Here is a 23118-nt window from a genome sequence, read left to right as displayed (position 1 = left end):
TTACTTTGGATATCAGTGCACTGAGGTTTATTTTATAATATCGCCATTAATGTAGCACTCTCCGTGCACCCTTATGGAGAGTGCTGGGGGATGGTACCACAGCAGGTTCTGCTGACCTGAGCTAGGATGTTGTGTGTGGTGGGGGAGAAGGAGTAATATGAGAATGACATCATCGTGTGAGAGTGGATCCTCCCAAGGGAGAAGGAGAGAGAAGGAGGAGGGAAAGTGAGAGAGAAGGAAAGATTTAGAGAGGAGAGCAATCACACTAAAAGCTCTGGATGGATCCCAACATACGGCATGCTGGCTGAATCCAGGTATGACCGATTTCGCAACGACTCCATAACTTCGGCAGAAGAGCAACCAGCACTGTCAGTCGAAGCCATGAGTGGACAGGTGGCGCCTAGTTCCCCTACTGGAACACCCGTTTTAGGCCAGCCATTTGCAGAGCCACATTACCCAGAGGAGCAGGATGTGGCTACCACCTTCTGTATGATGATACCCAGGATGGGACAATGGAAATTCTCTAGTCCCACTGCCTTCCTGAGTCGTTCCCCCTCTGGAGCTAATAAGGAACTGACCGCTGACAAGTCTGGGACAGGAGGAGGACTAGGATCAGTGTTTGGAGCCTGTGACCCTGTATGCTCCACACCTTGCACTCTGCAGGTGATAAACCGGTTGCGAGGGGGTGGTGGCGGGGGAGTGAGAAAATCTGCACGGACGGAAGCATGCAAACTCCAAGGGGAGGAATGGAACCGTAAAGGGACATTTATTAACAAACCAGCACAAGGTTGGCTGCACCCTGATGACAGACTACAAGGGCCTGGGGTTTCCTATATTGTACGGGTAAGTGGTTTTAGATGCAAATCTACTCAATGGTGAATTCCATTTCATATCGTTCCAAATGAATCAATTTGAAAACAATGGGCAGTGTGCTGAAAGAGCTTCCAGGTAGCTTGATAAGCCAACTCCAATGGTATTCAAAAATAATGCAAGCTCTGAATACCATAAGAATGTTTTATACAAACATGTTGTGGCCTTTCAATAGCAAAATATAACTTCTTCTATCCTAAAAAGGCCTACAGGTTGCTGAGTGATACGCCCTTATGGTTCAACGTATTTAGAGAGCAGTGCTGGTAAGAGATGTTGTATTCTGTGTTCTGATTGACCCACTCTTCCCTTCCTTGTTCAGATTGGTAGAAATGCTGATGCGATGAGTTCTTCTTTGTTTTGCCTTGCACTGATTGGCTAAAGGCTCCTTTGTTTTGAAGAGCCAAGGGTAGGGCTGGTGTCATACTGGAAACTGTCATCCAAAACAGCTGTAGCATGACCTCACAGACAAAGCACACAAACAAAGTTGATACATCCTTATCAGCTATAGTACTGTAGTTGCTGGTGTGTTTCTAGAACAATGTAGTGTACAGTATTAGGCTGTCCAATAGAAACATAACAACATCCCTATCTGCTTTCGTTTAAGGTTTTAATCAAGGGGTTTCTTCTCATTGTATTTTGCACTTAAGAAGTAATTTATGGGATGTCATAAATGATTTTGTATTTTGAATATGCAGTAAAATGCCGTTATGAACTACTCTATACCCAGCACTAAAATGCATGGCATACTTTGGAAATGAAAAGTAAAAGGAGAGGACAGCCACTTGTTCTGCATTTTTGCTGTGTAATATGATTATCTCAGTGTCTCCTTTACTGTCCTTTACTGTTAGGTGCCATAGGTTCTCAATGGGAGAGATAAATTATTATAAGATTCACGTTATCTGAGGCTCAAACATATCAATATATCTAATATAATTATATATCTGGCATTTTCATATCATGCACTAACTTAGGTGGACATATGTAAACATTATTTTCATTTATACTCCTTCACTTGTTGAATTCATCACTTACCCTATTTTTATTTTGTTTTTTTAACAAATTGAAACTGCTTATGAAAGCTAGTTAGATAGCCAGACAGACTGACAGACAGTTGTCATGAACTGTACAGGAGTGCAAACCAATTACTAAAGCATCTTTCTAGGTGGACATTAGGTGGCCCTGATGCGGGTTTGAGTCAATGCTGTTAACCTAACCACATTGGGGCAGTTCTCTAATATACATACTGTTCATGGACCATGTTCTACTAAAATAATGATTTCATGCAAATAAAGGTGGCCATAGACGTAACAATTACGATCTTTCTTGGAAAAGATCTTTCCAAGAAAGATCGTTCGTTTCAATACACACGTGTAGAGCTGAATCGTCAGATATACGGCAAAAAACAATAGAATTCTACCTGTATCTGACGATTTAGCACTAACAATGGGCGATGTTTGGGTCCCTTCAAAGGCACCCGATCAAAATTTTCCGTCCAGCCCGATCGACGAGCCGACCGATATCCAAGTCCTCTGCCGATATCGGTCGGCTCTTTTTCCACCATACACGCAACGAATATCGGACGAAAATTCGTTTCGTACGATATTATCTGTGCGTCTATGGCCACCTTTAGGCTGGGGAGCCCAGTGCAGACTGAGGGTCTAGAAAGGGCCACATCCATTGCACGTGTCCCAAGCTGAACATTCAATGCCTAAGTTAGTCTAAGTAATAGACTTTAATGTTACAGTAAATAATAAACTATGAATTTGTCTATAGTTTTGCTCTGTGTTCTGTGAATTTACACACACACAAATGTATAAACATAAGCATCATGTATAACCTGTTTATAAACAATGCTTGAAAATGTCATCAGTTATAATTTGTGCTTAAAAATCTCACACACATCTTATTAGGGAAGGCTACTTGGAATGAATTGCCTGGTGCCAACTGACACTGTTCTACCAAGATGGTGGACTGGGACTCCTGGATCTGTATTTATACTACATAGCTGCCCAGAACTTCATTATGTTCTATGTCAAATAGGACAATGTCTAATATTTGGAGGCACCTTGTGGTGATGGTGACCCTATTGAAAGCATAGGTCCAGGCACTTCACCTTTATTCACTGAAATGTCCAATATTAACACCTACTTAAACTCCCAATATGGGCAACTCTTTACACTCACACTACTATGCTGACTACTATACTATACTGAAAACAGAAAACACTTTGGTCCACTATCTTGTCTAAACTGACCTCCATGTTATATAAACTTCAGTTGTAGTCCACTCCCTCTTCCCTACAGGCAGCATAGAACAAATGGTTAAAATATCTTCCAGACTTACCTGAGGAGAAGTAGCATTAGGCATCAGAGCATATTATTATCTCTAATAAAGTTGAACTTATGCAGTTCAAATGTTACATTGCACCACTTTTATAATACTCCCATAAAAGTGAGCTCTATGGGATGCAACCCAGTCGCATATGTGGTTTAGAGGGTGAAGATTTCACACAGTGTCCACAAATGGTTCAGTTTTGGCCTGCAGTCACTGGCCTTCTATGTCTAAAATTAGCCTTTCTGAATGCTTTATAACCACAAGTGTGCATATTTTGTATTGTGGATGACATAGTCTCTACAAATATTGTGCAATAACCAGGTACAGAACTCTATCATTCTATGCTAGGCTTGCAAGGACATGAATGGGCCAATCTTTAGGTAATCAAACCCTGCCTCTTATTACATTTACTGTGATTGCTGCTGATTTGAAAAACTGGTGTATTTGGAGTACTTGACAGAGGCTCAGTTTTGAGGTCAAGTAACATGGAGACCCATGCCTGACTATTATGAATTATGTCTTCTTCTATTTGAAACAAAACATGTTATAAATGTTAGGGGGCACATTTATCAAGGGTCGAATATCGAGGGTTAATAAACCCTCGAATTAGACCCTCAAATTTAAATCCTTCGAATTGGAATATCGAATTCGAAGGATTTAGCGCAAATCCTTCGATCTATCAATCGAAGTAAAAATCATTAGATGGAAGAAAAATCCTTTGATCGATCACTTAAAATTGTTCGAATCGTTTGTTTCGAAGGATTTTAAGTGATCGATTGAAGGATTTTTCTTCGATCAAATATAAGGTTAGAAAAGTGCTGCATAGGCTAACATTGTACCTCGGTAGGTTTAAACTGCCGAAGTATGTATTCAAAGTTTTTTTTAAAGAGACAGTACTTTGAATGATCGAATAGACAAACGATTTTTAGTTTGAATCGTTCGAATCGAAGTCGAAGGTCGTAGTAGCCTATTCGAAGTACCCAAAAAAATACTTCGAAATTCGAAGTTTTTTTTCATTCGAATCCTTCACTCAAGCTTAGTAAATGTGCCCCTGAGTGTGAATATTATGATTGCTTACCTAGATGTATTTTGTAGTCCACTGTACCAAAACTTGATTTACTATATGTGTTTTCTTTTATTTGTTTTGTGTGCTCTTCTTGTTCTGTTTAAAAATGCCACTAGTGTCATATGAATCAGTTTCTGGAGTCTTTATCTTGATAAAGACTCCAGTGAGAGTCGAAAATAAAAAAAAAATGTAAATAAAAAAAATGATTTGCAAAAGTCCCTAGAGTGCAACAGCATTTCTATAATCTATATATATATATATATATATATATATATATATATATATATATATATATATATATATATATATATATTATATACACACAAACAAAAAGATAAGAGTAAGAGAGAGCACTTAAACCGAGTGCCCTGCTCCTGCCATAAAGGTACAGAGCAGCACAGTGCATTTGCTTACATTTATTAAGCAATGTTTTGGTCCCTGCTGAAGGACTGAAATATCAGCTAAAAATCATTTGTTTTAATGTACTATAAAAATCATAAGTGTGTCATTTTGTCTATATATAGACTGCATATTAGAGTGCAAATCTTACTTAGGAGGATGCTTCAGTACACAGGTAGGGGCTGACACGACGATAGGTGGAAAGGCTTGATCAATCTTGAGTTATGAGCTCTATATAAAGAATTAAAAACATTTTATAACTTGCATTCCCCCGTACATTGTATTAGATTGTAGTGTTGTAGTAGTTCTTCTAACAACTAATGCAGGTTACTAAGGGAGTGTATGCTGAAATGGTCATAAATAATAAAGCAAGTAAAATTGGAGCCACTTTCCAGCCTCGTTCTGGGATGAGTAGCTAACCCAAGGGAATGGCCTCCTTCTGTCCTCTTTAGAATCTGGCTGCTTAATTAAATCCATTCCACCAGAAGACTGAAAGAAAAAGAAAAGTGAATGTAAAATGGGTGAGGGCTATAGTATTCTTATTTGTGGAATATATGCTATATTTCTGGATAAATGTAATACATTATCATTTGTATCAATCCCTCCCCTAGTGGTGCTTACAGTCTAGAGTCCATATTATGCACACACTAGACAGGGGTCCCCAATATTTTATTTTTTATCTACGAGCCAGATTTAAATATGAAATACTTGCATGAAAAAAGTTCCTGGGGATGCCAAATATGCTATGTGATTTGCTATTGCTAGCCCCTATGTGGACTGGCAGCCTACAAGAGGATCAGTTTGTCAGTACACCTCTTTTTTATGCAACCAAAACTTGTAACCAAACCAGGAATTCAGAAATAAGCATCAGGTTTAAGGCAACTGGGAGCAACATTCAAGGGGTTGGTAAGCAACATGTTGCTCATGAGCCACTAGTTGAATATCACTGCACTAGGGGAAATCTCATTAGGGGCTGTGGGAGGAAATGTATTCACCTGCAGGGAGAAGAAAACTCAATTCCTTAAAGAACTGGTTGAACCCAGGACCCTACAGACCACCAGACTTTTTCTTCCCAAATTGCCTTCACATTAGAGGAGACTAAGCAATATCTGCTAAATATGACATAAAAACATTGCAATGGTCAGTAATTAGAATAATAATGTATATTTACTGCTAATAACAACAATATTGGTCTTTGTAACCATAAAAATTCACGACACCAAAAGTCTGCAGGATAAATACATGAAGCTGTGCCTGGACATCCCATGAATACAGTTTGTGGTTGCAAGCCCATGCAGATATTACTGTTATATACATTTTTACTTTTGCCTATAATGAAACATGTGTAACTCTTGTAATGCAACCATTTCTCTCCAAGTTAATCTCAAGATAGATCCAATATGCATGATTCAGTAATTGCATGGAGTTAAACATAGCACTGCATACACACTGCACGCTCTACCTTTCTAAAGGAAAATTAAAAAGGAAACGTGAAAGTAAAACAAAGGAAACATGTGAACACAGTCTACAGAATGACAGCTTTGTATCCTTTGTTTGCATATCCTTTGTTTGTATATCTTTGTTAAATTCTTGATGAAGAATTACCTAATATGTTTAGCAAACACAAGCATTGTTAGTGCAGATCTAAAAATCTTCTGTATTAAATTGTCTCTATACATTTTCTATACAGGAATAGGATTCATTATCCAGAATACTAGGAACTTGGGGTTTTCTGGATAAGGGATCTTTCTGTAATTTTAATCATACCTTAAGTCTGCAAAAATAATTTATACATGAAATAAACCCAATAGGAATGTATTGTCAACTATATGGATTCATGCAGCTTAGTTGGCATCAAGTGCAAGGGACTATTTTAATATTACAAACATTTTAATTAGGTTAAAATAAACACTATGGGGGGAATTCACAAAAGTGGTGATATTGAGACAAAATAAAACTGGAGATAAAAGTGTCAGATTTCCCATATCTCCACTTTTGTGAATTTCTCTTTTAAACAGTTTTCAGATTTTGTCTTTTGCACAACATTTTCAAAATAAATATGCACACACTCCTGCGACCATGGCAATGGAGGTTAAAAATTTGTAACTTTTATTCCATTTAGGTAAAAGGAATGCTTCCTAACGTGTTTCGTATCAAAGGATACGTAATCATAGGCACTTGTTAACAAGAAACCGTTACAACAATTTAAGTTAGTTTAGTTGTTTTGCACAACATTTTAAAGACATTTTTTCTGAATTTGTCTTTAGCTCTTACTATACATGTCAGTCAGCCATCAAAATGGATTTTTATGGGGGAGGGGGTTTATTTTACCAAGGAATATTATGCATAATTTTTTTCAGGATAACCTGGGCTTTCTAAATTCCACTTCTGTAACAAGATATAAGGGTCTAAATACAAGAAATGCTATTTTGCATGATATTGGGATTTGTATCAGAAATATGTTTTATCTTAGGTAAAGTGTCTAATTGCTGCTAAAACTAAAAAAAAGTCTGTAAGGCTTTACTTTTCCTTTAGATATTATATTTACTCCAATTGCTAATATTGCCTCATTCATTAAGCTTAAGCTAGTAAAATAACACAAGTGTGAGTTAAAAACTTTTTACATATTAAATTGTATGAAATACACTTTTTTATGTAATCAGTGTTTTAATTGTTTTGTTAATGATGATTTTACATTAATAGGGTTAGACAGAAACTTGTGCCCTGACTATAAAATGTTAATAATGATAAAAATTCCCCAATGGAGCACCTACAAGAGGTGTGAAATAAAGATTGGCTGAACCAAAGCAGAGCAAATTATCTTAGAATTGATCTGACACATGGGGCAGAGTTATACTGAGCTTTACTCCATTTTTAAAATGTCGGGAGAAAATTTTGTTTAAAATATTGTTTTTGCACCATTTTTATGTGGTTTGAAAGACAAATTCATAAAAGTGTCTGTAAACTGTCTTTCTCTCACTAAAATATCAAAAGTGGCGGTTGAGTCGGAATTTAGGCAGATTTCTGTTTGTGAATATGGAGAAAATATTTTACCACCACATTAACTTCAAAAATGGCATCCTTCAATTTTGTGAATTGAATATCGAGGGTTAATTAACCCTCGATATTCGACTGGGGAATGAAAATTCGAATATTGAAGTCGAAGGATTTTGCGCAAATACTTCGATCGAACGATCGAAGGAATAATCGTTCGATTGAGCGATTAAATCCTTCGAACGATTCAAAAGATTTTAATCCAACGATCAAAGGATTATCCTTTGACCAAAAAAAGTTAGCCAAGCCTATGGGGACATTCCCCATAGGCTAACATTGAGTTCGGTAGCTTTTAGGTGGCGAACTAGGGGGTCAAAGTTTTTTCTTAAAGAGACAGTACTTTGACTATCGAATGGTCGACTAGTCGAACGATTTTTAGTTCGAATCGTTCGATTCGAAGTCGAAGGTCGAAGTAGCCCATTCAATGGTCGAAGTAGCCAAAAAAACACTTCGAAATTCAAAGTTTTTTTTCTTCTATTCCTTCACTCAAACTTAATGAATGGGCCCCATAATGTTTTTAATGTATTCATCCCCTTAGCTTCTATGATAGTGCCACTAACTCTACCAGCAGAGGTCTAATTTGAAAAAACTGGACTTTCATAGTGACCTGCCAATTTTCTTCACAAATTACAATGGAAGGCAATTGCAGTCCAATATTTCTTTCTAGAAAAGGCCCACAGTGTTTCAGTGGGGTTTTATGATACTCTTCAATATTTAGGGTGTTTTTTACTAAATTTGTTTTTGGCCAAAAGCTCGAATTTTAGAGGAAAAAAAAAACTTACATTTTTCAAGATTTATTATACCCCGAAGCTGCAAAAAGTTAGAATCTGAAAATCCACCATCTTAAACCTGTTGAGGTCCACTATAAGTCATTGGGAGATGTCTCTTTTCCAATTTGATGATATCGTGATCTTCCACGGGTTTTGTCCGATAATCCGAAAAATTTGGGGTTTTCGGGCGATATTCTGAAAAAAATTGAGTGATTTGAGAGTTAAATCACAAAAAATTGTATGATTCAGTTTTCAGTCGATTTTATTACGTTTTTTACCAACCCGACTTTTTCGAGTTTTGTTATGTAAATAACCCTCTTAAAGTTTGTGTCGATATCTTGTTTTATCTTATATAAAAGAGGTTTTTCTTCATTGTATTCTACACTTCTGCCAATTAGCCCCATTCAACCTGAATGGTTGCCACCATTGGTAAACTGCAGCTTATTTATATAAACTATAGTAGTATTTGTGAAGCAAGCATGCAAATTTTTAATGGTAGCACATTCTATTTCAATTCATATAAAACACTTAAATATTTTGGTGTTTCTTTTTGTTTAGCAGTTTGTTGACATTTTAAGCTTACTGAATGTCTTTCATATAGTACCAGGCCACCTAAAATAATGCATACACCATTGTTTTGACTACACAGACAAGATCCACACCAGTTTATGGGCATGACTGCCTTTAAATAGCATCAGTTAATTGGTCCCTTTCCAACTGCATTGATTTTTTTGATGATTGCCCATTAGTCAGTCTAGAGCTCTTCACATGTCGGCCCTTGTCACTGCATCTGATCACTTTGTGGGCATCAATGTCTCTGTCTGTCACTCTTATTCATTTGAAGCTTTTATGTGCGTCTTTGTGACATTTATCTTTCTGTCTTTCTGTGTCGGTATTTAGTACTGCCTAAAACATTTAATTATTGTATTCTGCATTCAATATTGTGTATTCAGTCTGTTTGTTATTTTACCACTGCTGTATTGTGCTCTACAATCCAACTATATCAAGTTTCTCTTGTTCTCTGCCCTCTTTATAGTACATGGGCTGCATTGAAGTTCTGCGATCCATGAGATCTCTAGATTTTAACACACGGACCCAGGTGACAAGGTGAGTGATGAGTGTAGCTCAAACCTTTAAACAGAAACAACTAAATAAAGCATGCTTGTGCATAGATATCAACTCTTACAGACACACATTTCTTGGTCTCATTTACTAAATGCCTGTGCTCTGCATCACAGGGAGGCAATCAACAGACTGTATGAGACTGTTCCTGGTGTTAGAGGAACATGGAAGAAAAAGGTGAGTGAACTGATTTGTGATTTTCAAAAATCCAGCTGTGAAGGGTTTAAAGTATGTACCAAGACATACAGAATTCTGGTACTCCTCGCTATAAAACTCCATGGCCTCTTCTGTAAGAAGCTCAGCATATTATATTCTTTTTCTTTCAATCTAGGCTCCCAATAAGGCCTTGGCATCCATCTTGGGCCGCAGTAATCTCCGCTTTGCTGGAATAAGTATTGCTGTCAATATATCAATTGAGGGACTGAATTTAAGTATTCCGACCACTCGGCAGGTGAGAATTTTAAAATTGGTGGTAATTACTACAATATACATAATCCACAGGATACACATAGGCACAGGCAAACCATTAGACATGGATCCACAGAAAAAGCTATTATTAACTGCCACACTTCAAGTGATACTGACACTAAAAATTTTCTTTTGAAAATATTAATCTACATTAAAAGTTACCTATAGGTCATGTTGATCGTTTTTCACTGATAGTTCTGCTTTTCTAAGTAATTGTCACTTGAAGTTCCTAAACCTGACTGTTTTGTCAACCTGACTGTCCTTTCTCAAACTGTCAGTTTGGCTGCACAAATATGGCAGCCCCCTCATAGAGGAACATGGGGATAAGAAAGGTAATGTAAAAGCATCAGGCAAATACTTTTATGGCAAAATTATAAATAGCATTCAAAGACAATGTTATTATAGATAATAAAAAAGGTTATTTTCTGATGTCAGTATCTCTTTGAGCTGGCCATACATTGAAAGATCCACTTGTTTGGCAAGGTCGCCAAATGAGTGTCTCTTTCCTCAATATGTCCACCTTGAGGTGGACAATGTTGTGCTGATCACAATGACAAGTATACAGGCCATTAGGTGAGGACCATATGAACAAGCTGATGCTGTCATCACCCCAACAAAGATTTTTTAAACTTCATATCTACTGAATTTCAGCCAAATATGGGTTGGGAAGGCCTGTCGGAGTGCCCCACATATGGGCAGATAAGCTGCCGACTTGGACTGAAGGAGCAGAATCAGCAGCTAAAAACTGTCTGTGTATGTTCACCTAGGCATACCTTTTTCACCACTAAAATTGAGTGATGCTGAAATAATGACCTCTCCTTCTTCACACAACCTAGAATTTAGTAAAACCTTAGCACTGTAATGGCACACTTTTGTCACACTTTATTAAATACATTACCAAACATCTATCTACTGACCATGCAGCTGATAAATGGCCTGCAGTCAAACTCTCATCTAGAGCAAACTCCTTTGTGTGAGTTTTGTTTTTATAGAGCCCTATTGTTCCAATATCACATTACAGTAGCCAGCAACTAAGTTGTTCTATCTCATTACACTGGTAAGCACAGGAGAGTAATATTACCATTTTTATTTTTAGTACATCATCAGAATTCTAATGTTTGACTTTTTGTTACACGAATAAAGTGAATGTGATATTTTTTTCTGCGTGTTACGTGCCTGGTTCTTTTTAACCTTTCCTTGTCCTGATTTGCATATTCAAATTAGGGTTGGGATTTGGGTTCGGGATTCACAAGTAGTAAGTACGTGTTTATGAAAATTATTTTTTTGCAGGTAATTGCCAATCACCATATGCAGGCCATATCCTTTGCCTCTGGTGGAGATGCAGTAAGTATAGTAGAAGTGTTCTGCTTGGCTCGTATCCTGCTTATCCTATGTACTGACACAACTCTTTCCTCTCATAGGACACAACAGATTATGTGGCATATGTGGCCAAGGACCCTATAAATCAGCGAGGTAATGAGATGCCCATTATTATGTCTTTGATGTAACGGAAATAACCTCATATCAATGAAATATTCTTCATTGTTTCTGAAATAATCAAGTCTATATTATCTATTCCTCTCTCAGCATCTGTTTCTCTTCATTCTGTCTTCATGCAGCAGTTGGGTGTCAGATGAATGATCCAATATATCTTATAGGGGGACTCCCATTCCTAGCAGATGAATTAGAGCTCACTCAAAAAAATGATTCCATTACAAACAAAATAAATGCATTTTGCACAAATTCTGCATGTAGAGAGACAGTATTTCAGGTGATTTTAATACAGTAAACTCTAATACATCTTAATCTAGGCAAAAGGAGCCCCCTATAAGATATATTAATTCGTCTGACACCCATTATTTCAGAAACATTACAGAATATTTAATTGATTGTATTTAGAAAGTTTCTTATTTCAGTATGCTGAAGCTAATATTAATTAGCTTAATTAATTTAATTGATAGTTATAGTTCCCCTTTAAGGGGAATATAAGAGTTATAATTGTGCCTCGACAGTGAAAACCAGGAGGGTCATTGTTAATGATGGGAAAATAATTATCCATGACCAATTCTGACTTCAGTACTACAACTGTAAAACGTTCTTCAACACTGGCCTATATAAGAATGTTCATAATCTGTCGCTGTTGTTGTTATAGGCAATGTGTATTATTGTTGTATTGTAATAATACCTCAGCCCTAAAGGAGATTAATTTGCATAAAGGGTTTATAATTATCCCCTGACTAGTCTATTTAGCTTATTGCTATCAGAAAGCTGTCAACTCATCATTTTACTCAGATGAACCCCTCAGGCAGATAGAAGTCTAAGTGAATAATTTGTTAGCTTTAAAAAGGGTGGGGGTATATCTAAAACCAAGATGAATAATTTAGGATGATGATGTAGAGCAGAATCCCTGTTATCAAAAGAAAACCATTATATTTGAATATAAGATTTCTGGTCTGAACTTCTCATTAGGTTTGGTTGGTTACTGATCCTTGTACAATTTTCATTATTATACAGTTAATTACGCTATTTCAAGCATTTACTTTGATATATGCATATAACAGATATATTTGAAACCTACCTGTTTGCTGCTATCCTGTGGTCTTCTGATATTTGGAAAACCATGCCTATACATTGTGTGACCAAAATCTTATGATTACCCACTATTCCCTTCTTCGCCCATATTCCACACCATTTGTGGACATCGTTTCAGTGTGTTAATGTTTGTTCTTGTCTCTCACACCACCCTTGCCTCTCCTATTTTAAACCATCCTGCCTACCCATTGGTCCCCTTGTTATCCCAAATTCCACCCTACCATTATCCACAGCCTGTCACATTCTGGAGTGTTGTGAGGGGTTGGCTCAGAGTGTGATCAGCACTGTAGGACAAGCCTTTGAGTTGAGGTTCAAACAGTACCTGCACAGTCCCCCAAAAGTGGCAGCACCCCCAGACAGGTATGACAGAAAACCTCCCTTATTGGTTTTAACGCATTTTTTTTTTTTTTTTTACTAAAGACCTGTTATTCAGTAATAAAGTTAATGATTTTAATAGGGTAATTTGCATGTGCGCCTTATGAGGTTCAGTTTGCAAATTTTAAAGTAGGCGTTTATGTATCTAGTTAAAAGATATCCATTACTTTCTGCATAGATTCTGTGGTATCTTTTTCAGAAACCTGTTCCAGCTCATAGGACTTGCCGTCTGCTTAAACATAGCTTAAAAAAATTTGACAACAGATGGAGGCGCTTGCCCTTTGCCTCTTTCCTTTTTTACCATTTGATGTTTGATTTTCTGCACTACATTACGCATTTGCTTGCTTAACATACTGTATGTCCAGAATTCACAAATCACTTTTTTTTAACTTGAAGGGGAACTCCAGCTTCCAAACCAATTTGATAAAGAGGCCCACATAACGCCTTATATACCCATCACAGTTACCTGTTTCTTTAAAAAGTATGAATAAATTACATTTTCTATGCTGCAATATAGCTGGTTAACAGTTCTTCTCTTTGTGCGTCATTTGAAATCCTGGCAGGGAAGGAGGGACTAAACACTGATGTTACAAATTGTAACAACTTCTCCACAGCTTACAGACAGCATGCAGGAACTACATAACCCACAATGCATTGCACTGTGATTTCCCTTTCCTTATTGAAATCACATGTGCAGGGAATTGTGGGATTTGGAGGATGCAGGCTGAGGACAGCTGGCTGTTTATACAAAGTAACAGTAGTCAGCCAGCTCAGCAAAGTAGTCAGAAAGATCAGCAGAAGAGATGGGGGCTAGGCTTAGGGAAATGTCAGAAACCATTAAAAATCATGCAAAGTCTGCATATTTTTTAATTGAATACTATAATAGGTGTGCATACTATTTGTTCTGCATGTTGGTTTCAAAAGTCGAAACATCTTACAGGGAACACTTCCTAACTGAAACCTAACCCATAATATATTGTGTAGACTGGGAATGCTAAAATGCCTCAGTTTCTACAGTTTTATGCAATTTCCCATCAATCTACAGCTGGTGGAGCTGCTCAGATCTGTAGCCGGATGGAGATGCAGTTTGCCAAGTTTTCTCTCCTTAGCATAAATAACCACGGTGCTATTTTTTCATATTGTATGCAAATATACAAGCTTGTATTTAGGAGCAGGGATGGGTGTAAATTTGAGACCAGAAAAAATGCATTTCAAACTGTTTTGCTGAACTAAAGAACATCTTGAAAAACAGCTGAAATTACTTTATACTCAGTGTCGGACTGGCCCACCAGGATACCAGGAAAACTCTCGGTGGGCCCAGAGGAGGAATGATAGTTTGGAAAGTGGGCCCATGGTCACAGTTTACCGGTGGGCCCACCATCTGAAGTTTTCTGGTGGGCCCCTGGCATTCCAGTCCGACACTGTTTATACTGTCCAGTAGGATCTGATTCTGGCCCAAGCCCAGGTATGGGACCTGTTATCCAGAATGCTCGAGACCTGGGGTTTTCTGGATCTTTCCGTAATTTGGATCTCCATAGTTTGAAAACATTTAAACATGAAGTAAACCCAATAGGCTTATTTTGCCTCCAGTAAGGATTAATTATATCTTAGTTAGGATGTTATTTTTAGTTAACGGCTAATTATGTGCAGTGTTTTACACAAAACATTCAAAGCATAGTAAATCTGTGAATACTAGTATTTACAATTTCATTAAAGGGGAATGTGTATTTACTGGTCTGTTGTTTAAAGCAAATATTTGGTTGCCTTTGATATGTTTCCAGTCCTGTCCTTTTACTTATATCTTTGTATTGTGCCTTTACACATACTGTTGAATTTACAACCTTAATTAAGCACTCATTATAAGTGTTCTGCAATAATTCAGTAGACCTGCAAAATATCTATATCTATATATATATATATATATATATATATATATATATATATATATATATATATATATATATATATATATATATACATACAACAAGCCAAATTACATTTTAATGTGCAGCTAGAAAATATATATTTTTAATAAAGGCTGGTTGTGAAAACAGGATATTTAAGTTAATGACACTCTTTTTATGGAGAGAAAATTGTCTGTACATATTGAAACAGTACATTTCATAGGTCTCTGCTTCTATAATAGCTGCTGTTTACAGTAATCATGTGACACTGATCTAATAAACAGCTAGTTTGACTGTGTTCTGGTTTTTCTCATACATACCCTCGTCATTCATTACCTCTTTTCCTGGGCAGCTACGTCATTTCAAGCACATTTATTTCTATTAGCATGGAGCACATTCACATGGAAGATCTCCCTACGCAGTTTATAACCTCGGAAGTTTTCTTCCCATTAAACTCACAGGGTTCAATAAAGTTTATTCAGTCATTACTATAATGACTTAAAAACAAAAACTCTGGTGAAAATATTGCTGTGTTAAATATTAGGCCTGCCATCAAGAATGTTTCATCTATCACACATCTCCCAATAGATTGCTTGTGGGGGCAGAAGAGCCAGCAAGGGGTGGAGAAGCAGATCAGGAACACAATTATTACAACAGCATCCCTGGCAAAGAACCCCCACTGGGGGGGTTGCAAGACAGTCGAAAAAGGGAGACAGGAGCCTCTGGGCAGCTTTCCAACCATATGACGATAAATGGGCAGTGGTCTCAGGTAGGCATTATGTATCCTCCATTCTGTATTTCATCATTATAAGTATGTGCAATAATTCAAGAGTCACGTGTAAGGAAAATCAAAGATTAATGCCTTTATTCAAATAAGACCAAATGCACTGAAATGATATGTCTGTAAATTGGTATTTTAAATAGTGTACAGTAGAGTCCCAATTTTTCCCTATTTTTATACCCATGATTGCTCCCTTTTTCAGGTTGGATCTCCAGCTAGAAAGCCTCCTAAATCACACTCTGGTTCTCAGTGGGACCTTGAGGACCAAGGTTGGTTTAGTAGAAATGATGGATTGTTGGTAGCTTTGAATAAGCCTCAGTGAGTTTATTTCTGAATTTCTGCTATCACAGCACAGGCCAGTGATGGGCTTCCACTGACAAACGGACAGGCCTTTGGTGTCCGCGACTATGAAGAACACATGTATGTAAATACACAGAACCTTGATGGTCTTGGTGCAGACAAGGAACCATACATGATTCCAGAGGATAGTCCCAAGAAGGATCTCTTTGACATGAGTATGTGTATTGGGAAGGAGGGATCTTAGCATTTTCAATACCTGAAATTAAAACTTGTTTATTAATTGGGCATGATGGTTAACTCTATAATGAAGGACCATTGTAGCATAATCTGGTTCTTTAGGCAAGGTGTGGGGTTTACTTTAAAGGGGTGGGTAACTTTTAGTATGTTATACAATGGCTAATTCTATGCAACTTTTCAATTGGCCTTCATTTTTTTTATAGTTTTTGAATTATTTGCCTTCTTCTGACTGTCTCCAGCTTTCAATGGGGGTCACTGACCCCATATAAAACAAATGCTCTGTAAGGCTACAAATGTATTGCTATAGCTACTTTTTATTACACTTCTTTCTATTCTGGTTCTCTTCTGTCCATATTCCAGTCCGTTATTTAAAATCAGTGCATGGTTGCTAGGGTAACTTGGACCCTAGCACCAGATTGCTGAAATTGCAAAATGGAGAGCTGCTGAATAAAAAACCAAATGACTTAAAACCACAAATAATAAAACATGAAATTGCAAATTGTCTCAAAATATCACTCTCTACATCAGACTAAAAGTTAATTTAAAAATGAATAACCCATTTAATAAACCATCCAAGCTGATTTATCATTGCTCTGTAATTTTTACCAAGTGCTAATGATAGTTTATAAAATATTGGCTTTAAGATTCAACAGAAACTAATTGTCAGACTCCTGTCACCCTGCATGTTTTGGGGAGCAAGGATTTACAGTAAATTGGTGATAGTACTCAGTGCTGTCACAGTTGGAAGGTAAATACAAGAGGTCCACTGCACTCAACCCATTATCAATATATTTAAGACAGAGACATTTTGGTCAACTACGTCAAAGTCATCTTATATCTGGCCAGTCCTACTCTCAATTTTCATCATACATTTTACACAGGGGCTAAGTTTTACCTGCAACTCAACTGCTGCTTTTAAGGTTAAAACTCCCAAACATGGTTGCCCTTTTATTGGCCACCACTGGGATCACCTGACTATAACTGGGAAGGGTGGGAGCTACAACATGGAGCTGCTCCTGTATAGACTATAAATGTATAAAATCTATAATGAATCAATAGAATTCTTAATGAATCAGATGAAAATTGAGCATAGGAATGGCCAGATATGGGATGAATTTAACGTAGTTGGCCAGCTTAAATATATTGCAATATATGGACAAACAATCCCTGTTTTGTTTAAAGGGTAAGGCATTTTTTAGTAGCAATATGCACAAAATGTCTCTGTCTTAAATATATTGATAATGGGTTGAGTGCAGATGACTCTTGTACATTATTTGTCTGTATGTATTTTGTGGTCACAGCCTCATTGCACCCCCGCCTAATGCTTTTAAAAAATTAGTGGTGAACACAACTTTTCCTTGTTTGCTACAGTTGGAAGGTAGCAATGCATATGTACCTTCCAACCTTACTGTATTACCTTTTGTTCTACCACAGTGCAATATAAACATATGTTTAAATGTCACCAAATTTTATCCTGTGATTTAGAATAAGTTTGTAGTGTTTTGCTGTCTTTCTGAACATTTAGACATTTTCAATATTTTGACCATGTCCAACCATTGTTATTTAATTGGATATGGGTTAGACCTGTCACCATGCCACTCACTTTTGATTTGCACTTACAAAAATCTCTGAAAAAGTAAAAGCTGTACTGTGCCCAATGTGACTGCAATCTTATGAAAATTTTCTTTATATAAATACAGAATGTGAATCATAGTAGATGCAACTTTAAAACTGCACCCAGGGATTTCCAAAATAACTGTGAAAACTTCTCATCTAATAAAAGATTTTTTCCAAACATTGCCTAAATCATAGGTTTCAAGATCACAAAGTTGCTACTCTATAACCCAGTTTTCTTATTTATCTCCGTATTCTTCAGGACCATTTGAAGATGCTCTAAAGCTTCATGAGTCTTCCTTATCAGCATCTCAAAGTTTAGAAGATCAGTGGCCAAGCCCCCCAACCAGGAGAGCTCCGGTGGCTCCCACAGAGGAACAGTTGAGGGGGGAACCATGGTACCAAGGGAAGATGAGCAGACGGGAGGCTGAAAAGTTGCTACAACGAGATGGAGATTTCCTAGTGCGCGATAGCATCACAAACCCTGGGCAATATGTCCTGACAGGAATGCACAAAGGGCAACCCAAGCATTTGCTCTTGGTGGATCCAGAGGGTGTGGTAAGAGACTTGTATTTGATATACAGACATAAAGGAATTGGTGAATATGGCAGTTTTGTTCCCTACGCTAATGGGAATCAGGAATAAGGCATGCAGTCATAGGGCCAGAAAGTCAGTGGGTGTTTATTAAACAGATATGCATGTTGTAAAGGAGTGCAGTCTTGGAGATTGTGAAATGTTTTGCTTGTTGTTTAAGTTTTTTTTATCAAGACATATCTTGCACAAATTCTTGTCTTGGCAGAACAAAATGTAAGCCAGATCCCACACATTAAAAGGTACAGCAAGTCAATGCAGCTAAATTGTAATGAGGGTTGGTGGTGGTCATTTACTAAACACTGTGAAAATTTGCCTCTACCACTATAACTTATTATAAACATTACTTGAATTTTGAATTTTTCTGGTCTATGTGGTAGAGTGCCAATAATGGGAGTCAGTGTTGACCACTCCTAGTTTGTAAACCACACCCACTTTAAACAACATCCATGTTATCACAAGAACTTTTAAGACCATGTCCACATAAATGGTAGCACACCAAAAAACCAAATTATTGGAGCTCACTATAGGCATATCACCATTACTCATATGTCAAAAAAGTTAAATAAGTTATATTAAGACAAACCCTTAAATACATATGTCTCATCCTCCCCCTGTGGATAACACAGCAACCCCCAGTACATAAAGAAACCTTAGGGACCACCTTACAACGGTTTACAAGTGCGAACAATGCAGGGCTTTTATAGCCTTAATTTGAGGTGTAAACAATGCAGGGGCCAATTCTGTGGTCAGGCTTTAGGTGTGCAAAAGGTATACTAGTGGGCTGGATGTAGCCTATGGGCTGCCAGCACTGGTATAGGTAATTGTAAGCAGGTAAGATGATGTGTTTCATATTTCTTACCAGAGCAGTGTCTGAGCCACATGTATCTGGTATAAAACATCAACCAGGGGGTGCAACTTGAAGTCTTTCTCCACTTTGAGAAAGGCCTTGGGTTGGGCCGAAACATCAGTCTGTAGCTCTGAAATAAAAAATATTTTTCAATTTTAAGTCCTGTGAGTGCTTTTGGAGGTATTGTGAATATTTAATGATCCTGCACCTAGGCATACTAATTGTTTTGTCAAGAGTGCCGGTTTTACGGTGGAATATATATATATATATATATATATATATATATATATATATATATATATATATATATATATATATATATATATATATATATATATATAGTCAACTACAAGAGGTCCTCTGCACTCAACCCATTATCAATATATTTAAGACAGCGACATTTTGTGCATACTGCTACTAAAAAATGCCAGTAGGACTGGCCAGATATGGGATGACTTTGACGTAGTTGGCCAGCTTAAATATATTGCAATATATGGACAAACAATCCCTGTGTTGTTTAAAGGGTAAGGCATTTTTTAGTAGCAGTATGCACAAAATGTCGCTGTCTTAAATATATTGATAATGGGTTGAGTGCAGAGGACCTCTTGTAGTTGACTATATGTATTTTGTGGTCACACCCTCATTGCACCCCCGCCTAATGGTTTTTAAAAATTGTGGTGAGCACAACTTTCCCTTGTTTGTTATATATATATATATATCTATATCTATATATATCTATATCTATATATATATATATCTATATATATTTATATATATATATATATATATATATATATATATATATATATATATATATATATATATATATATACCAATAGTTTCCAAACCAGCACTCCCTTTAGTGAAAAAAAATAAATTTTTATTATTACATAGTATCTACTTCCATTGGGACCTTTTTCAAGGATGATACACAGTGTTATAAAACAAAATCTTAAATACCCTTGTGCCTCACAACAAGCCAATCTGTGCTCAGGTGTCCCATAATTGGTTAATTGGTTTAAAAACCTCAGATTAAATAACATATTTAAGATTTTATTTTATAACACTGTGTATCAGGTACTATGTAGATACTATGTAATAATAAAAACTACATTTTTTTCACTAAAGGGAGTGCTGGTTTGGAAACTATTGGTGTATGCAAAAATTACCGTGCACCTCTCTCTCTTTTATATTGCCTTGGAGTGCAGATACTCATCGGAGAATTATATATATATATATATATATATATATATATATATATATATATATATATATATATATATATATATGTCTTACAGTATCATATTGGTTTTAGCAGCACTGCAATATGAAAACATTTGTTTAACCAAGCAAAAAGGTTTCTCATAATCAGTGTACATTTTAATTACTATGGATCGTGTGCACCAAGGCAGTGGTTATGCTTCTGTAAATACACACAAGAACTAAAATTATACACAAGGGGAAATGAGCCAACCTCTAAACACATTATTTTGTATCAGTGCCTGCAGCTGTACATTGCCCAATAGATGTTGTATATAATTCACACAAAAGAAGGTTTGAAAATGCACACCAGGTTATTTGAAAGCTGTAGCACAGTGATTCTTTAAAGATAGATCAGAGCCCAAAATGGGTCCCATGTTCTTTCTGGGTTACAAAGCTAACTTCCAGACTTTGTGTCCCCACAGAAAAAAGGGTAAGGAACCCTGCTGTAGCATGGCATTGGTCTCACTTACATATTTTTTTATCTTTTTTTAAGGTAAGGACAAAAGATGTACTATTTGAAAGCATCAGTCACCTGATTTCCTATCATTTGCACAATCAGCAACCGATCTTAGCAGCTGAGAGTGAACTGCACCTAAGGCAGGTTGTGCCACGTAAAGTGACATCATAAGAAGGTAAGTTGGTCAGGGGTATGAAGAGAGGAAGTTAGATATAGTTGGAACATGATAGTAGTAACAGTGGACTGAAAGACAGCACTGCCCATTTACAAATCTAAGGACAGAGTGCAAAGTGCAATCTGGAAGCAATGTTTTTACCCACAATGCAGTGTTCTCCCATTCCATTATAACAGCAGCTGCATGGGGAGTTGCTCTCACCACATATGCGCCCTATGCACTAAAGTTAATGCAAGTGGGGATTCCATTTTCAGAGTTGTGATAGACTTGTGATGGCCGCCTACACACCAATATTACAACTTGAGAAAAATACATGTATTGGTTCAAGAATAAAAGTAATTACTTGCAATGTACACAGTGTAATTTTAAAATCAAAACTATACCATAAAAATCATAAAATCATATAAATCCCTATAAAGAAGCATAAATATGAAGAATATGGAAGGGTACAGAATGCTAAGATGAATGGTATCAGGAAGAAGATATAGAGGCAGATGTGATGGGATGGATGTGAGTGCTAGAACATTTATAATAACACCCCCTAAATCAACATATTTTTCTGGGGTTATGGACAATTTCTGCTTGTTAAAAACCAGTACTATTCTATAGTACTATAAATAATATTACTGGAGAGCATAGCTTTTCTTATATAGTAGGTCCAGTTATAGGCTAAATTTCTTTTATATTTTCTCTTTGAGGTGGGATAGACGCATGAATGCCATCCAGACATGAAATATTCTCTGTTACTGATTTTCCATGAAACTTCAGGGATGCAAACAAAACCCTAAAAACAGTTCACCCCTCCAAAACCCAGGATCAGACCGATGGAGTGGAACCTACAATAAAAACAGAGTGGAGCTGCCGCAGACACTGTGATGGAAAGGAGACAGTAGTGGATCCCACTCTCCCACCTGGCCCAGGAGATTCTTATTCCTTCTACTGCTCCCTTATGCTATTTCACCACAAGGGGGAGTCAATAAGCTTGCAGGACAAGTTACAGGGAGCAAGAAGGAGGAGGACTGAGTGTTAAACCATTTACTGATTTATTTTGTTTATGAAGACTGCTTAAACTCCTTCTCTAGCCAATGGACTGACAATGTATTGCAGACCCACTTTGCAGAAGCAGGGTTAAATACAAAGTACAAGACATAACTTAGATTTACTCAGAAAAATGCATAAACTCTCATTTAAGCATTGTCTGTATATGAAATTTAAGTTCTGCGTGTTCTATTTTTGTTTATTAAAGAGGAGTCTCTCGAGTGGTGCATTGTTGTAAGAGAATGAACGCATAGGATATGATTCACTGAATTTAATAATAAACCACATCTCTTTTGTGATCTGTTTAGGGGCAATAGTTTATTTTTCGCTTTCGTCTTTTTTTTTTTTAGAAATGCATTGATGCCATCTGTACTACACTCAAGCTCAGAAAGACAGGTGTGGCTAACGTAGAGCTTTAGATGGAGGCAAGAGCCTAAAATTTATGGTTTCCAGTATGCCATTTACCCATAACCAATCGGCACACTGGCACACCTTATTTTTGTGAGGAAGATTCCAAAGCCACAGTTTAGTAACCTTCTCAGCAGGGAACCCTTTACAACCCCTGAACAACCAGATCACAAGGATCCATTTTATCCTTTGCAGTCTTGGTTATATAGGAGAGGAAAAATGCATTCTCCCCAAATCTCACTTTAACTGGTCTACAGACAAGACCATCCATAATCTGGGAACCCCCTGCTTTAGAAGAAACAATCCAACATTACTAACTTGCAAAATCTTTGCATCATACCCCTCTTCTTCTGAAACCATGAATCAGTCGTTTGGGCAAATTAGTTTATCTTAAAAGTGTGGGAAGAGGTATTCACACTATACAGGTATGGGATCTGTTATCCGGAAACC

General features: G+C 36.9%; 1 protein-coding gene across 1 annotated transcript; it reads left to right on the top strand.

Annotated features, from left to right (window-relative positions):
- On the top strand, positions 1-22786 carry shc2.L (SHC (Src homology 2 domain containing) transforming protein 2 L homeolog). Its single transcript, XM_018256012.2, has 13 exons — positions 1-843; positions 9530-9600; positions 9732-9792; positions 9947-10066; positions 11374-11427; positions 11505-11556; positions 12909-13035; positions 15543-15723; positions 15938-16004; positions 16086-16250; positions 18149-18444; positions 21084-21222; positions 21921-22786. The coding sequence occupies exons 1-12, from the start codon at positions 298-300 to the stop codon at positions 21216-21218; spliced, it is 1875 nt and encodes a 624-aa protein (XP_018111501.1). The 5' UTR covers positions 1-297; the 3' UTR covers positions 21219-21222; positions 21921-22786.
- Positions 22787-23118: the final 332 nt, after the last annotated feature.

This window comes from Xenopus laevis, chromosome 1L (genome assembly GCF_017654675.1).
Source record: "Xenopus laevis strain J_2021 chromosome 1L, Xenopus_laevis_v10.1, whole genome shotgun sequence".
Classification (NCBI taxonomy): domain Eukaryota; kingdom Metazoa; phylum Chordata; class Amphibia; order Anura; family Pipidae; genus Xenopus; species Xenopus laevis.
The sequence above is the reverse complement of the archived record's forward strand: the minus strand, read 5'-3'. Positions and strand labels throughout refer to the sequence as shown.

What these genes read in the sequence shown, in the direction of transcription:
- shc2.L (XM_018256012.2), top strand. Translation starts at nt 298, where the DNA reads ATGCTGGCTGAATCCAGGTATGACCGATTTCGCAACGACTCCATAACT. An exon ending in TTGCCTCTGGTGGAGATGCA is followed by an intron (nt 11,428 to 11,504) that starts GTAAGTATAGTA and finishes TTCCTCTCATAG; the next exon opens with GACACAACAGATTATGTGGC. An exon ending in GTGGGACCTTGAGGACCAAG is followed by an intron (nt 16,005 to 16,085) that starts GTTGGTTTAGTA and finishes CTGCTATCACAG; the next exon opens with CACAGGCCAGTGATGGGCTT.